General features: G+C 41.2%; 1 protein-coding gene across 1 annotated transcript in view; it reads right to left on the reverse strand.

Moving 5' to 3' along the window:
- Positions 1-7879: 7879 nt before the first annotated feature.
- The window catches only part of ntng2b (netrin g2b), a gene marked incomplete at its 5' end in the record, with an annotated part of 70512 nt that continues 61613 nt past the window's right edge, over positions 7880-16778 (reverse strand). Inside the window, 3 exons of the mRNA XM_084046684.1 lie at positions 7880-8237; positions 10446-10580; positions 12077-12244. Coding sequence (XP_083902810.1) covers positions 8014-8237; positions 10446-10580; positions 12077-12244 — 527 coding nt within the window. The 3' untranslated portion in view covers positions 7880-8013. The remainder of the gene's footprint in view (positions 8238-10445; positions 10581-12076; positions 12245-16778) is intronic.

Consider the following 16778-nt stretch of genomic DNA (forward strand, 5'->3'; position numbering starts at 1 on the left):
ATGTCAACACGGTTGCAATGTGCTTTACAGAGAACATGATAAAATCAAACTAGACAGATCAAAATACAACCCCATAAATACAATTAGGCCTAGAGAAGAAATAGAAGAAGTTAAAACTTGAGAAACAGGATGATTAGGGAATAAGATGGAATGTGTATAAACTAGAGCTTAAAAGAAAAACATAACTTGAAAAGTGTGCTCCAAAGTTAAAGGCCAAAATGTGAAGTAGGCTGTTTTAGCGCCACCATGAGGAGATAAAAAATTATAATTGGGATGGCGGTTCTTCCTTGGCTTAGTGGGAATGTGCGTGTAAAGTTTCCCAGCAATCGGGTGCTGCATTCATGTTGTGTGGCATTTTGTGCAAAACGGGCCACCCCCGCAAACTTTGGAAGCCAATCATAGCCATTCGGAATGGAATATGAGAATTGTGACAGATACGTGTTGGATCACATGACTGCAGAGATAATGTATGCTGAATTGCATGAGGTTTGGACAAAATCTGTGGGAGCCTCATACAATTACAATTTAAGCATTTAGCAGACAATCTTGTCAGTCTTAACCAGAGTGACTTCAAATAAGCAAGTTAAACACATACATCAAATGCAGAGACAGAGTGTAGTGCCACAGTAAACTATTAGGATCACGGATAAACCAAGAAATAGCATCACTCTAAACAAAATACTATCAAAAGAATATCTGTACATTGAAACTATAGGATACCAGACAGACAACGAACCTAACATCTGTCTAAATAACCTGCTATCTAAATGTTAACATTGTGGTCAAGAAAGACAAGCCTAATTAACAAAAACATGAGAACAAATCCATGCATGCATGGTTGTCGGATTCATGATGGTGAATTCTAAATAGAGATTTAAAGATGGTACTGAGTTTGGAAGTCTGAGATTCTCAGGCAGGGATTTCCAGAGCTGGAGGAGCCCTGACAGCAAAACCCCGGGGTCGCCTTTGGTTATGAGCCGGGACTTAAGAACAGACAGGAGACCCATGCATAAGGGATCTTAGGCTATGTTCTGGTTCGTAAGGAACTAACATGTCAGAGATGTAACTGGGAGCCTGGTGCTCAGACAACTGGCAGGTTCGAGTCGCATCAAGGTACTGGAGGACCATCGGGGGGGACTGCCTCTCCCCCTGTTTACTGAGAAGTAAAAGTGGAGGGTGAGCAGAAAAAGAAACCTTGTCCAGCTGAAATCTTACAGATCAAAATGGAAAACAAAACAAAGCACAGAATGTTGACTATAGCTAGCACAGTTTCTGTGTTTGAATCCGAGATATACATTTTGAAAGCATACGACACATCAGAAGCCCAAATGTGCACAGCTGGCAGGTTCTGTTTGGTATGATAATATTGTTTTTGTTTTTAAATTTGTATCTGTAAAAGTTTTTTGTTGTTGTTGTCATATCTCCCCACTCTTACCTCTCAGGAAACAAGGGGAGAGGCTGTTGAGTACATGTGAGACTTGCGACTCAAGTGCAAAGATAGATACCATTACACCAAGAAGGTACTGTACCTTTAGGCTCTCAACAGGTATCTTCAAAACACACCAGCAATTGAATATGTTAAGCCAGGGAAACATGGAAACTTCAGAGAGACTGAACACTAGACCGCTGCACCAACACAACTTCACACGTTGACTCAATAATTGTCTTCTAGTGTTTTTTAAGTGTTGTTGTAATCTTCACAATATTAAAGTACTCCAGCATTTAGCTAGGAGGCCTGCAAACATGGAAACTCTATGGTGAGAGAAGGATGCTGAGGCGGATGCCTCTAGCCTGGAAACCAGACCAATCTACCAGTGCAACAAAAACAAAATATCCCTCGGCAGACTTGGTCTGGCCCTGCTTGGTTGTGATTGGATTTCCCTGCCGCCGAAGTTGTGAGGCACCAATCAGGGCTCAGTATGCAAATGCGGGTTTATCACCAAAGGCATTTTTTTTAAATTTGCCCCTTGGAAATGCAGGTTCCACACAGAGATTCCAGACTAATATCTACGCAGTGATATTAGTCTAGCCATGCCTAGCCTCGTTCCCAGCCTTTACTCATCTGCGAAGAGAACTGCCTGGTCACGACCTAATGCAGACTGTCTATACAGGGACGGGACTTCCGTCGTACGTGTTTCCCCCGGAAACAATCTTTTTCGACCAATCACAACACTCGTTTCATTCACGGAGAATGTAAACAGATTTGTAAAGTGTCAATGTCATTTCCTTGGGCTGTACTTCCGCCAGATTCTGATACTTCTGTTTAGACACTCAACCGGCTAGGCCAGCGTGAGCCATGCCAGACTAGGATGCCTCTACCTGGCTCTTTTACCCAGATGGGTTAAATGCCCACACCTGTGCCTCCGAGGTTAACAGTAACTGGTGGACAGTAACTCACCAAGTACATTTAGTCAATTACTGTACTTCTCCCACATCGGTAGCAGCCAGACCAGGGTGCCTGGCTTTCAATCTCTTTGGTGCATTTCATGGCACTTGCACCCTCTCTTTTTCGCTTGTGTCATCCTCCACCCTCTCTTCCACCCTTTCTCCCTTGGATGGTGTGGCGTCATCGAAGCCTGGCAAAGGAGGAGGCTGACCATTCAAAACTGCTAGTGTCATCTACGGAGATGGTGTCTGTAGGATTATTAGAGTAGACTCTTTTAGAAACTTGTAACCACCAGGTCTGACAGTAAGTGGTCGTCTTGCCAGCGACCTCGGGATGCACTGCCACCCTCCAGCCAGCAGGGGAGGTTGTCATATTCAGCGGTATATGCTGCTACCACTACCTACCTTGCTGCCAGCATCCCCTGGCCTAGTGGCTTTCTTCCAGTGCTGTGCCTACAATTTTTTATTTTATTATTTATTTTGCCTGAATTTAACATATTGTTAGTTTTCTATATATGTCTAAACACATATAATATATGTCTAAACACCCTTGTACTCATCTGTACTGACCACTTCAGTTCCAGCAACTTCGAATAAAGTGCCTCCACTCACAGCACTAGCTTGACGATGCAGATGCCTGTAGACACATTGTATACACACTGTAGTTTTTTACGCAAGTGTATTTTATTCTAGCTTCTTTGTTTAGTCAAAAAGACATGTACTTAAAATTGGGAGTACAGCTGATTTGAATTTGGCACTCCTCAATACACCTAAAAAACATATATGCCATAACTAAAATGATTTGCCTTCAGCACTTCAAATATGCACATTTTAAGGATGGTGAGATGGCTTGGCTTGTAAGGCTTTAGAAATTTACCTAAGTTGATTAAAGCTGGATACAATCAAATGTATACATATTAATGCTTGAGATCATCACTGTCCTATTATGTAAAGTGTTTATTTCAGAACAGTGTCCAACCTGAAATAGCCTGCAGGTTTTTTCTTTTTTTCTCTCAGTTCAGTAAATTAAGCCGCTTCTAATATAGAAAAAGTAAATGAGAGAAGTGACTGGGTTAACAGTTGGGATGCTCTGTTGGTTTTAACGTTGTCCTATTTATGCCATGTGAATAAAGGAATTTAAATGTTGTCTATTTATACAGCTTTCTAATTGTGTTCAAGGAGTAAATAAAGGTCGCCACAAAAGTACTACTCAAAGTTACAGTATATTGCAGTATTCTGCAAACTGTTATTTTTGGTAAACAGCAAAATGTCTGAATCTTAATTTATCAGAATTTGATTCTGAATACACTGTCTCAACTTCTTTCTAAAGCAGAGGAATCGAATCCTGAATTATTAAGCATAATACGCCTGCTCTGATGCATGCGTTAGCTTAGCATTTTTCTCTGTGAATCCCAAGACATCATGAGCACATGCATGACTATAATATATCATTGCTGTCAGGCAGAAACCTCGTATCTCCATATTTAATTTTCATGTTTTCTTTTAAGGAATGCCCTATTTTGCACTTCATTGTATGACAGTGTCTCACAAAAGTAGTGAAAAAAGCAGATCTGCATTCTCATGATGACACATTGCAACTTGTGAGCTTGTAGATTTTCACTCTTTTTGCCTTTTATTTTTGCCTAAGATAGGGCCGCCAGGTTGAAAGTATGTGTGGGTTTTATAAATATTGAACCGATGAAAAGTATTAACAAGACCTTGTGACTAAGTAATGATAATTACTGTTTTGGACATACAAGGATTCCACCCGATGGTGACGATATATCCGATTTACTTTCTGCTCTTTGATCTGCACACACTCAACACTGGACATTCAGAAGCTATTCTGAACCACATATTAATGCTTCACATCACTCATCATGTTACGACCACACAAATCCCACCAGATGATGATTAATGAAGATTAATTAATGCACTTTTTTTTAGCATCTGGTCCGGGGTCCACCAGGGGTCCAAATGGACCCTTACAGGTCTGTAACTCTGAGAGTGTACAAATGGAACCATTCTTTAAAGTCTTTGGGACCCCAATCTACAGTATCAAATTCTTAAGCGTTAATTTAACACTCTCAGTTACAGACCCGTAAGGGTCCATTTGGACGCCCTGCCCTGGTGGTCCCCAGACCCGAATTAATGTTAATACAGAATCTTAAAAAGACAAGAATGATGCAGCATCTCTTGCTTAGAGATCACAGGTGTAGATTTTCTTTTCCTTTTTAAAATCTCATATATAAGCCTTTGTGATAGAGCATTTTTTCTGTTTATATACTCCATATTTATGATAGCTTTCTATTATAAGACTGGTGTATTGGTTTTCAAATGACAGCGACCAAATGTGGCATTAGAACCTTACCTCACAAACACTTATCTCAGGTCTAGAAGACAGGGTTCTCCTGCAAAGGTAGGGTAAGTTATATGTTTTGGTGAAAACAAAACGTTTTGTTTTTTGTTCAAAGGTTAAAGCACTTTAGTGTTTGTATACTGTTTGTTCAGTAACAGGGGTCTACCTGTGTCTCCAGCTCTTAATAAACAGAATACAGTTTTCAGGTGGGTTGCAAATGTTCAGCCAATCAGGAGAGTCCATTTATGAACTTAAATATTTATGCTTATTAAATATTTATGTTTATGCTGTATCCTGTGCGAGTTCATTTTCCTGATTGGATAAAATTGGTATCCCGACCTAAAGATGTGATAGCTGATTACCAAAGAGCTGGAGAAACAAGGCCTGTTACTGAACAAACACATATGAGTACTATCAGAATATAGACCGATTTAACACTTATTTTAACAAGAAATAACACTTACCCTATCTTTAAAGAACAATCCTTTATAAATTACCCCTTTACCTTCAGGACATGATCCAAGTCTTAAAGTTAATATAATGGCATACCGTAGCTCTAGTTCATTTCTAGTTCGAAAAAAATCCCCACCTAAACATGTCTTTTCCCTTTATGTCCCGATGTTACACAAATACCCATACTATACCCATAACACATAGGATCATACAACCTCATACAAAAACATAATATAAATATACAGTATGGTGACTGAAATAAACTTAGGATTGTGGTGTTTAGAAAGTATTGAGATCTACTTCTTGCAGTACCTATGTTTCCTGAAAGCAAAGTGATGCTGTCACCCAATTTATTTTTGTAATTAAAACGTTCTGCTGTCATCATGATGCTGTCTGTTGAAGAACCTTAAAGCACAGATACTATCTCTTGGAACACAATGTACTATAATGTATTGTTGTAGTACAAAGTCTAATTCACTCTTTTCATTTGGCTTCTGCATCATACATGTTATGTGCAGTTGTAGTCTGTGAAATGATTTGTATTCTCATTTCAGGAATGTTCTTTGTGATTCAAGGACTATTGGGTTTCAAAGTGAAATTATTTGTGTCATTTAGGTTCTTCATTCATACTTGGTGTGACATACGAGCAAGTGACTTGGACACAGTAAAATCCTTACAGTTAATTTAACTCTGAGAGTGTAAAAGTGGACTCTGAGTTTATTTTTACACTCTCAGAGTTAACCACATTCAACCTTGTCTCACATAGCCCGGCGATCGGATATCTACACCTATCTCCGGCGGAGATCTCTGAAAGTCTGGCTACGCGAGACTACATTCAATCTCCCTATTTTGGGCAATGTCATTATTGGCAAATATTGCACTTTTAGTTAGAAGTTAGTTTGCAGATTTACCGTAGATTATTATTACAAAACATACATTAACCACTTCACCATTATTTTATACTTTGGCTATTTGGAAATAGCAGATCTACAAGCTCACGATGAGCCACGATAAAATGCATTGTGAGCTTGTAGATCTATTATTTTCCGGTTATGAAATGGGACTTATGTAGCTAAATCTATGTAGTCATTAAAATGTATCGCACTTTTCAGTTGAGATGAAATTACACCCAACAGAAGCAATCTGATAACTTAGCAGTGGCAACAGTATGTTATCCTTGAGACTGAAGCAATAATATACAAGCAAGGGCAAATAACAGTCATATTTACTGTAACGTTTACAGTCAGTAATAAAAAGCAATTGTAATAGTTGTAAATGTCATTTGTTATAATTTATTGTAACTCCAAACAAAAATATTTTCTACAAAAAATATTCAAATAATGTCATATAATAATGATACTTTGATATCTTTTCTCTCTTTTAGATTTCTGATAAGATAAATTCTGTTAAATTCTGTTTCCTGAATACTGTTGTGAAGATAAAATCTCGCTAAGTGTGGCAACAATCACTCATTCCTATAACAACCATAGTAGTGACTAAATTTTATTATTCATAACCCTCTGAATATTATAATATGTATAATCTCAGCGACTGTAAGTGGGCACATTAGATACAATGACAGAAGATATAATAAATAAATAAAAATTTGCAGCAGAAATAGAAGAAAACGTGAAATCAAGTGTCATCTTTTGAGAACAAATGAAACCTGGTTAATATTCTATGTAGGCCTCAGCAGCAGGTTCTCTCTCACACACACACACACACTCACACTCACACTCACACTCACACTCACACTCACACTCACTCACACTCTCTCTCTCTCTATAGGTATTACTATACTTGTGAGGACAACAAAAGGCAATTTTATGAATGACATTTTTTTGTTTTTGCCATTCTTAACCCTAACCCTAAAACCCGAGTTGCACTCCGGTGTCGCAGACTGAAAATAGTCGATTCTACTATACTTGCGGGGACATTTGGCCCTCACAAGTATAGACAGACACACACACACACACACACACACACACACACACACACACACACACACACACACACACACACACACACACACACACACACACACACACACACACACACACACACACACACCACCTCCCTCCCACCCTCCACATGTCAAACATAAACCCCACTAAGTCTAAGAGGACACACTGTTCATCAGTAATATCAGTCTTTATGGAGATGGAGACTCTCAGCAACAACCAAGGATGAAAAACAAAAAAATGTCCCGTTTGTTACGACAGCCGGTCCCTCCTTCTCTCTCCGACGTGAAAACAGTAGTGACGTAAAGTGTTTCTTTTTTGTTTTTACGCATTTTTGGTATGATGCACATCGTCCCAGCTCTGGAATAAAGGGATAGAGACAGTGGTTTGGTTGTTATGATTTGTTTCCCCTCTGTCTGCATCCGTTTGTCTCTGAAGTTTGTCCTTTTCTCGTCCGATACACTCACATCTGGGTGCATTCTCAGTAACAGTCCCGTGAGGTGTGTGTGAGTGTGTGAATACTGTCTGATTTATACTCGGTCGCGCGCCGTGTCTCGCACCGAAAATAGCCGATCTACAAGCACGTTTTAAGTTTATAGATCGACTATTTCCGGTGCCAGACGCCAGTGCGCAACTTAGTATAGATCAGATGTCAATGCGCATATGTGCGTGCATGTGCGTATGTCTGTGTGCACTCGTGCGAATGTATGTGTGTTGCAAAGTGTTGATAGGGGCCCCCGTTGACTATGATGTCCCTCCCCGTGCAGGGTCACCCTTCACTTAAAATCCACAGACATATGACACACAAACACACACACACACACACCACCCCCTCTGTCACGGGGTGGTGGCAGCTTAGTGTGAAGTTAATGTGGTCAGGAGGCGGGACAGCAGAAAGCAGAGCAGCAGGGTGGTCGCAGAGAGGCGGAGGAAAGGTGCAGTGCTGCAGGTCTTGCCCCTTTCGCAGCGAGGGTCTTGGCAAAGCACCCCCTTAAACTCCGGAGGGCAGATGCACTTCTGGTTCTGGTAGCAGGTTCCTCCGTTCTGGCACAGGAGCAGCTCCTCGTCACAATTGTTAGCTGTGGGGAGAGAGAAAAGTAGACATATAGGACAGGGGTTCACAAACTTGTCAAGGACCCCCAAATAGCCATAGCATCTGGTTTTGCCCCCCTACTGTGAAATTGCTTTAAAAATATTAAAAAAGAAAATAGCTAAGATGGCCAACTTGGGGACGCCCGGTTGAAAGTCTCACAATCGTATTAATAGGATTTTAATTTAAATATACAAAAAAAAAAGTTCTATCCTTTCCAATTAGCCCTCCTGGCGCCCCCTGGCGGCCCTGACTTTTATAGGAGATGGAGAGAGAAGTTGAGGAAGGGAAATAATATCCAAATAGTGGACGGGGCCAAAAGAAGGGCAGAGAAGAGTTGGGGAATGAAGAAGACAGGAAAACAGACAGAATGACACTGAATGGCAGGTGACACGAAGAAGTGACAGGTGCATAGAGAACCAAACACAGAAGATACAGAGGTGCATAGTAAGAAACAGTGTGTAGGGAAATAGATAGAAGATACAGACTGGCCTGTCACAATTGTTACATAATCGCCTAATTTAAAAAAAATAGTGGGAATAGCCTATTTCCACAATCTTTAAAAAAAAACATTTTTTTACTAATTGTGCGTATACAACTATTACATTTGGGCCTTTTTGATTATTTTATATTATTTTGATTAGTGGTGTCGTCCTTGTCAGTCATGTCCATGTATATTTAAGTTATTTGTCATATCTGCCCCGTGTTTACGAAGCCTAAAAGGCAAACAGAAATGTAATTTGTATGTGCCAATGTTCAATGGAAACACACAATTAAATCATTAATCACAATTATTTGCATGATAAAATTAATTGTCAAGTAAAATGTCATGATCATTCGTGACAGCCCTAGATACAGGGGCATAGTAAGACACAGTGTGAAGAGAAACAGAAGATACAGAGCATCAAATTAAGAAACAGCGTGAAGGGAAACGGAGATACAGTGAGAGGAGCAGAATTCAGGGCAAAAAGAACCTGGTAGAAAAAGGAAGACAGAAGAAGTGAAAGAGGCAAGATAAATTCTCCCAGCTTTGCCTCAGGGACAATAACAGGCAACACCTGCCTTTTTGTTACCGCAATCTTTTTCCCTGTCTGTTTTTCTTGAGCATGCACTTTCTCTAGGTCAAGGTAAAAATCATTGTTTTTGAGGAACGTACACCTCATAATATAATTTGTATAATGTGTTTAGGTAATCTTTATATGAATGAATAACGTCATTAAAAAGCTATAAAAGTCATTAGGGAAAACAAAGAGGTAGTTACACTGTACAAGAAACTTGACCTAAAAACACTGAGAAACGGTGTCTGTGTCTGTGCTTGGTTGTGTGTGTGTTTGCGGGGAGGGGGTAGCATGAGGAGACATACCTAAAATAACTACAGCACCATTGTTACTCAAAGGATAACAAGGTCTTTTTGCATTACTGCATTTAGACTAAGATGTCAAGCCTCATGTTATTAATAGTTAACACATAGGCCCTGCACTGCAATAAATAAGGATGCTTTCCAAATGCATGCACGCACGTGTGTGTGTGCGCACACACACACACACACACACACACACACACACACTCACATGTGTGCACACGTGCACACATGTAGGTGTAAGTGTTGGTGTGTGCGTTTTAATAAGAATGTGTATTTGACACACAGGTCCCTGACTGGATGGTAGATGTTAGTGGTAGGTAGGATCTCAGTAATGGGGTTAAGGTGCGACACAGTCATCAATTAAAGGAGCAGCTGATGCTACTAATGAGCTACATGATCCATTCCCCTGAGGACTAAAGGGAATATTGAGATATGCATGGATTAAGTAGCACAGTACTCCGGCAATGGCTCTGGAAGGCCATAATACTATTTTATCTTTGCATCCCCTCTTCCTGTGATCCGATATTTAGCCGGGTGTCACTCTCTCTCTCCAAATCCTAACCACAACCTGAACCTTTTCCTTATTGTAAGCCAAAAGTAAAAAACCTTTTCCTTTGTGAGGACCAGGGAAAGCTTTTGTCACATATCTGTTTATCAAATTCTACTGTAATTGTGGGGACATTTGGCCCTCACAACTTAAATACGCGCACGCACGCACGCACGCACGCACGCACGCACGCACGCACGCACGCACGCACGCACGCACGCACGCACGCACGCACGCACGCACACACACACACACTCTTCCTCAGCATACACACATACAATACTTACGGTAACATCCTTGTTTCCAGTAGTATCCAGACAGACAGTCATCACACTTAGGTCCAGTAGCACCGTCTTTACACTGGCAGTATCCGGTACCGTTGCATCGGTCGTGGACAGAACCCAACTGGTTACAGTTACACTCTGCATGGAAAAAGGGACAAATCGATGTGTGGGTGTATGTACCGGTATTTATTTGCTTAACCACTTTGAACCTGTCCCTATCGTCAAAAGATTTGACAAAAATGTCAAACTTATTTAGAAAAAAAATCGATTTGACACATTGTGAGGTGTAGATAGATCGGCTATTTACAGCTATTTGTCATTCGACACGAAAGTATGCATATAATGTAGGGCTATAACAGGTCACCTATATACGTATATGCAAGTGTTCATGTCTGTTCAACATATTCCCACTCCCAACTCGTCACATACTAACGCTTGGTCAGGATCCCCTTGGCATCACTGGGTCAATGCACTGGGTACCCCTTTAGCGTCACTTTTCAACATTCAGGGCAATCGTGACAATGGAATGTGCACATGAAACTATCATAGGCCCTGTGAGGCGTGCCCGGGCGAGGTCACAGCCAAGTAAACGCTCTCAGAGTGCCAAGCACTCGCTTGACACATGCGAGTGCCCGCGCTGAGTGGTGCGAAGCCCCGCATCTGCCGACTCAGCCCCGTCCAGTTTGCATACCGATCCCCACCGAGGTGGGAATCGGTTTTGATCTGTCCTTGACAATATGGCACGTGAAAGCGTGCCCTCTGTGTCAGCATCGGATGCGGAAGGTACCTGACCAAGCGTCACCATAATGATGAAGTGAGAATGAGTATGGCGAGTGAGTGAGTGAGAATTCATTGTTTGTGAAGGTTTGTGCGCCAGAGGTGCTGGCGTGATATGTTCTTTTTTCCCCCCTGCATGGTGTGCAACTGTGCAGGCGCATACTGTAAACTAATGCACTGTAAAATCCTTAGAGTTAATTTGAACTCTTAGTACATTCTGGGAGTTACAAATGGATCAATTAACACTGAGGATTTTACTGTGTGGGGCCTCATTTGTGCTGACTCCAAGGCCTGGTCCTCTTTGTCCTCCAACCGTGCAAGTTTACCCTCCAACCCCCCACAGTCCACCTACAGATGGATCCCAATCAACACCAGATTTTAGCTCCGCAGCAAATGCAGGAAGAATGACCTCCTACCGAGACATGCCGCTCTCGTACATATGGAAAATGTATGACCTATGAAGCTACATGCAGCCTATACGCTGCTGCGCGCTCATTGAGAATCATTATCCGCTGAGTACACACATCATTTTATTAAACTGCTATAATAAGGATAGTATTGTAACCTTCTCTAGTTTTACAAAGAGGCCCAAAAGGTCGATCTCCAAGCTAGAACTGCTATTTTCACTATTATTTAAAGTTTCCTGAAAATCTAGGAATTGTTTGGGAAAATGTCAAATTGTTAATACAGAAAATGCATTGATATTAACCACTTAAACTCTCTTAGACTTAATAAACTGGAGTTGAATCTGTACTTCGACTGCAATTTTTAGCAATTGTTCCCCCCAGAATATGGATGCTGCTGGGGTTCAAGTGGTTAAAAAAGAAAATGTCCCTGCACACCCCGTCCACACTGACCTGTGCAGACGCCCTCGTCATCCAGTTCAGCAGAGGCGTTGCGGAAGTACCCCAGTCTGCAGTGCTGGCAGTTCTGACCTCTGGTGTTGTGCTTACAACTGACACACGTCACAATGTTCAGGTATTCGATGTAGCTGCAACGGTTGGAGTGACCATAACACTCACAGTCTGGAAGGAGAGAAAAGAGTACATTCACAGTCAACTCCTCAGTATTCATTCAACCACTTAAACCCTCTATTCTTAGCAAAGAACTGACCCGGGTTACAACAACTGTAGTTGGACCACTTTTTTCCCGCGTCTACACGAAATCTCTTCAACACAAATTCCGATCTATAAGCTCACAAGCTAGAGAGTGCGTCGGTCGGTCGGTGGACCTCAGACCGCAGAGACGCCTTCCGAAAATGTAACATGCACTGATGTCCAGGGGCGGATTAACCCTTCGCGGTGCCTGGTGCTTGGACCCGGTTCGGTGCCCCCCAGCACCGCTTTGTCAACGGGGGGGCGCGGTCCCGTTTCGGTGCACCACGGGACTGTTTTGTCAACTACAATTTTGTAGTGCTTCGCCATTTTTCATTTTTCTTCACGCCCCCCCCCAGGTTGGTGCCCTGTGCTTCAGCACCTCAAGCCCCTTGGATAAGCCACCACAGCTGATGTCACGGTCGGTCGCTGGACAACATGCACTGATGTCGGACACAAACAAACTGTTGCCTGACAACGCAGGCCATTGTCGAGGTGCACTGTGAGCTTGTAGATCTGCTATTTTTGGCTAATGTTCCCCCCAGAAGGTGGAGGCTGGGGATCAATTGGTTAAAGGTGCAATAGACTACGTTCAGCCTCTAGATGTCGCACTCTCAACACCATAAGGTTCCTTATTTCCCTCATTCACATCTGTCAGGCGGCGATTATGCAGTTTGCAATGTTGTAACCATCAGCTTACAGAGGTAGGCTAAACAAAAACAAACATTTTGGATCTCACAAAATTATTTAATTCTCAGAATATTTATTCTGTGGAAAAGTGATACTTTAAAAAGCCCATATGGAATCCTTCTTTTCCTTATTCATCTACTGTACATAACAATGTTATGACTGAGGATTTGACTAAATAGACATAGTTGTTTGTTATTCCTTAGTAATCAAGAATGATTATACATCTAGGAGTATTGTAGAGTAATTATACACAGGAATGGTTCAGAAGCTTTGTTTTATGTCAGCGTTTTATGTCAGTGCACAGTCAAATCTGGAGCATTAAATGAACTCCCAACTAAGAACTGACAAATAAGGGCCCAGAGAGAGAGAGTTAAATCAATGCTGCAGATTTTATTGTGTGTTAGAGCATGATTATGTACAATCAAAGGATATTGCCTTTTACTGCTATTTTGTTCGCTCACTAATAGTTCAATAGACAGTGACCACTTAAAACCAACTCCCCCTCCATTACAACAACAAGACTGCTGACTATGTTTTACTGTGCTATGCTGACGGGAATTCCACTCTGTGTGTGTGTGTGTGTGTGTGTGTGTGTGTGTGTGTGTGTGTGTGTGTGTGTGTGTGTGTGTGTGTGTGTGTGTGTGTGTGTGTGTGTGTGTGTGTGTGTGTGTGTGTGTGTGTGTGTGTGTGTGTGTGTGTGTGTGTGCGCGTGCGCGTGTGCGTTCTTGTAAGTGCTTTTTAAGCTGCAATCCGGAACTTATTTTAGAGAGATTTAGACACTGGTGTCGGGTAGGACACCTGCTGGTTGTCAAGTAGTACTGCCTAAAGTTTATACGATAGATAGACTTCATTGATCCCAAAGTATTTCAGTTAAGTGTTCAAGCAGGGATTCCATTTGGAAGAGCAGCAGAAGTTTGGTTTCCCACACAGGTAACCTGTAGGTTCAAATCTTGTGTAGGACATGAAACTTATGGGTTTTAGTTATGTGGAGATGTCATGCTATAAAAGCTGAAGATACTTGTTGGTGTAACTAACAGTGTAACACTAGTGGTGTTACACTGTAACACTGTTGTAACTGTAACACTATAGGCTAACATCGTTACACCTGTGTTACACTGTAACATTTGTGTAACATTGTAACACTAATTCCCTGAATGTTTCTTCAATCCATTCTCCATACTAATCACCCTAAATTCTCCCTTTGCAACAGTCGACAATGTTGCTTTTAATGAATAAAACACTGTAAAACACTCTAATGATAAACGGTAATAAACGGTGATCTAAACACATTTTAGGAAAGCTTTTCAACATGCCTCATGGAATTTTTTTATCCTCCAAATTCGATGTATACAATTATGCTTAATGTGATACCATGAAAAGGGGTGGAATACCATTATGATGTATGACATCATTAAAATTATGCTTATACAGTAAAATCCTCAGTATTACGTTTACTCTGAGAGTGTACAGATGGACCCATGAGGAGACATTTGGTTACATTTGTACACTCTCAGAGTGAGTCAAGAGGTAGGTGTGTGTGTGTGTGTGTGTGTGTGTGTGTGTGTGTGTGTGTGTGTGTGTGTGTGTGTGTGTGTGTGTGTGTGTGTGTGTGTGTGTGTGTGTGTGTGTGTGTGTGTGTGTGTGTTGGGCGGTTTGCTCTACATTTCTCGTTCAGATCATCGTGGTACCTAATTAAGGTTTTATTAAGCTTTAGAAGTCGTGCTTCAAGGCATCACTGTCCTCTAAAGAGGCGTTTACCGGGCATGTTTATGCAAATACACATTTAAATGCACATTAAAAAGTCGGAGTTTAGCTGTTTAATCAGCCGTCACATTATTATTTTATTATTGTTTGGTTGATGATGCCAGCTGAAATATTAATGGGTTGGTTTAAAGGAAGCACCATAAAATGCTGCTCTCAGCACTGAAGGAACCCTGTTAGCAGGGGGGGAGAGACTTGCCTAATTAAATATAAATGGCCAATTACTCCACAGACAAGAGAGGCAATGGGACATTGTTCCTCAGATTAGCGCAAACAGTCAAGATGCTACCTTAGGAGTATTTATCGCTAGTTAATTGATAACAATGAAAGACAGTTACGGTATATTACGAGAGACAACCTGGGAGAGGTATGGATGCAGTCATTAAATGCATAATTGACAAACATCTTTCCAAAACGAATTAACATAAATGTCAGAGCTGCCATTTGTATGATGAACAACAGTTTGTATAATCATGTATCATGTAGCATACAAACATAAATTGATGTGTGGTTACTTACCTTGATTGTGATGAATTATACAAACAAACAAGCAGAATGACAAGGGTCAGACAGATGCAGAGAAAAAACAAAACATAATGGAAAAACAGAAAATGTATAAGAGGAATTTCTCCAAGTCCTTTCTTCTATAGATCTACCATTCAGGAGAGTGGCATCCACACGTTTCATAAATGCCAGAGAGGGTTTTTGAATCCACTGATCTAAGCCCTGTAAATCAGATGATCTGAACGTGTCTCTTCAGTCCCTGGCCTGCTTGTTTTTCGGCCTCTTACCTTCAAATTTTTTGTATAGGATGCCAAACAACTGTTCGGCCTGGGGCTCTCCTGAGATCAAGAGTTTCAGAAGCCCTTTGGGAGAGGAAGGAATCTTTGTTTAAGAATCAGCGTTCAACATTCATCTACCTGCACCTGCGGCACTGTGCTCAGTCACACAGCTGGAGCAGGGACACGGCATACAGTAAGAGTACAGTATAGCCTCTGGGCAACTATCACTGCTATGGGGAGGTCAGCTCTAATCTGCTACTGTATAAGGGGGAAGGTTGGCTAGATGGAGGGGAGTTTTACTGGACTCTAAAGACCAATTTATGCTACTTGTTTACATCGTAGAACAGTAACTGATTTTCTACACATGTTTTTGTTGAAAATCGGTTTGTTCCGGTGAGCGACACTGTCGAAGGAAATCGGGTCTAACCAAAGGGATGTGCAAGCTACAATCGATCCATTCAATGAAAATTATCCTTAACTATTTTATCAGGACCCAAAAGGTGTTCCCACACTGTTGGTGAACAGGATAATCAAAGGAACATTGTGTTGCCTGATATTCACCACTTAAATCCCATTTTCATATTTTAAAAAATAGCACAAATATGGTCTACAAGCTCACAATGCAACGCATATATGGGGTTGTAGATTGCCTATTTGAAAATGAAAAATGTTGCCTATAATATGTCCAAAATAGGGATCTGAGGTTGAAAGTGGCTATGAGATTAAGGGAATCACTTAATGACCAAGGGGAGCATTTTGGGCCCTGATGTGAAAGAGTTGAGAATCTCTGTACTAAAGAACTAACTAAAAAGAAAACAGTATGTTCTAATTCTACCTTTCCTTTTTTCTATCTCCTTCTTGTCTTCATCATCCTCATCTTCCTCCTTCACTTTCTTCCTCCCGTGAGGCTGTGTGGTCACACGACCCATCTGAATATCTTGGAGCACCACAGAAGAGCAAGCACTCAGAAATGCTTCTGTATTAGCACGGTACTGGTTCTCAACGTCGGGTTCGGGGCCACCAAATGGACCCTCCATTTTACAGTGTATAGATTGGGGTCCCAATATATATATATATTTTAAAAAATTGTTCCATTTGTACACTTCCAGAGTTACAGACCCGTAAGGGTCCATTTGGACCCCTGGTGGGCTCCCGAACCAGACGTTGAGAAACAGTGTCGTATTGTGTAATTTTAGATTGGACTAGACACTAGTGACGTAAGATATAAAACA

The sequence above is a fragment of the Gymnoscopelus microlampas genome (assembly GCF_963454915.1).
Source record: "Gymnoscopelus microlampas genome assembly, chromosome: 21".
In the NCBI taxonomy this organism is placed as follows: Eukaryota; Metazoa; Chordata; class Actinopteri; order Myctophiformes; family Myctophidae; genus Gymnoscopelus; species Gymnoscopelus microlampas.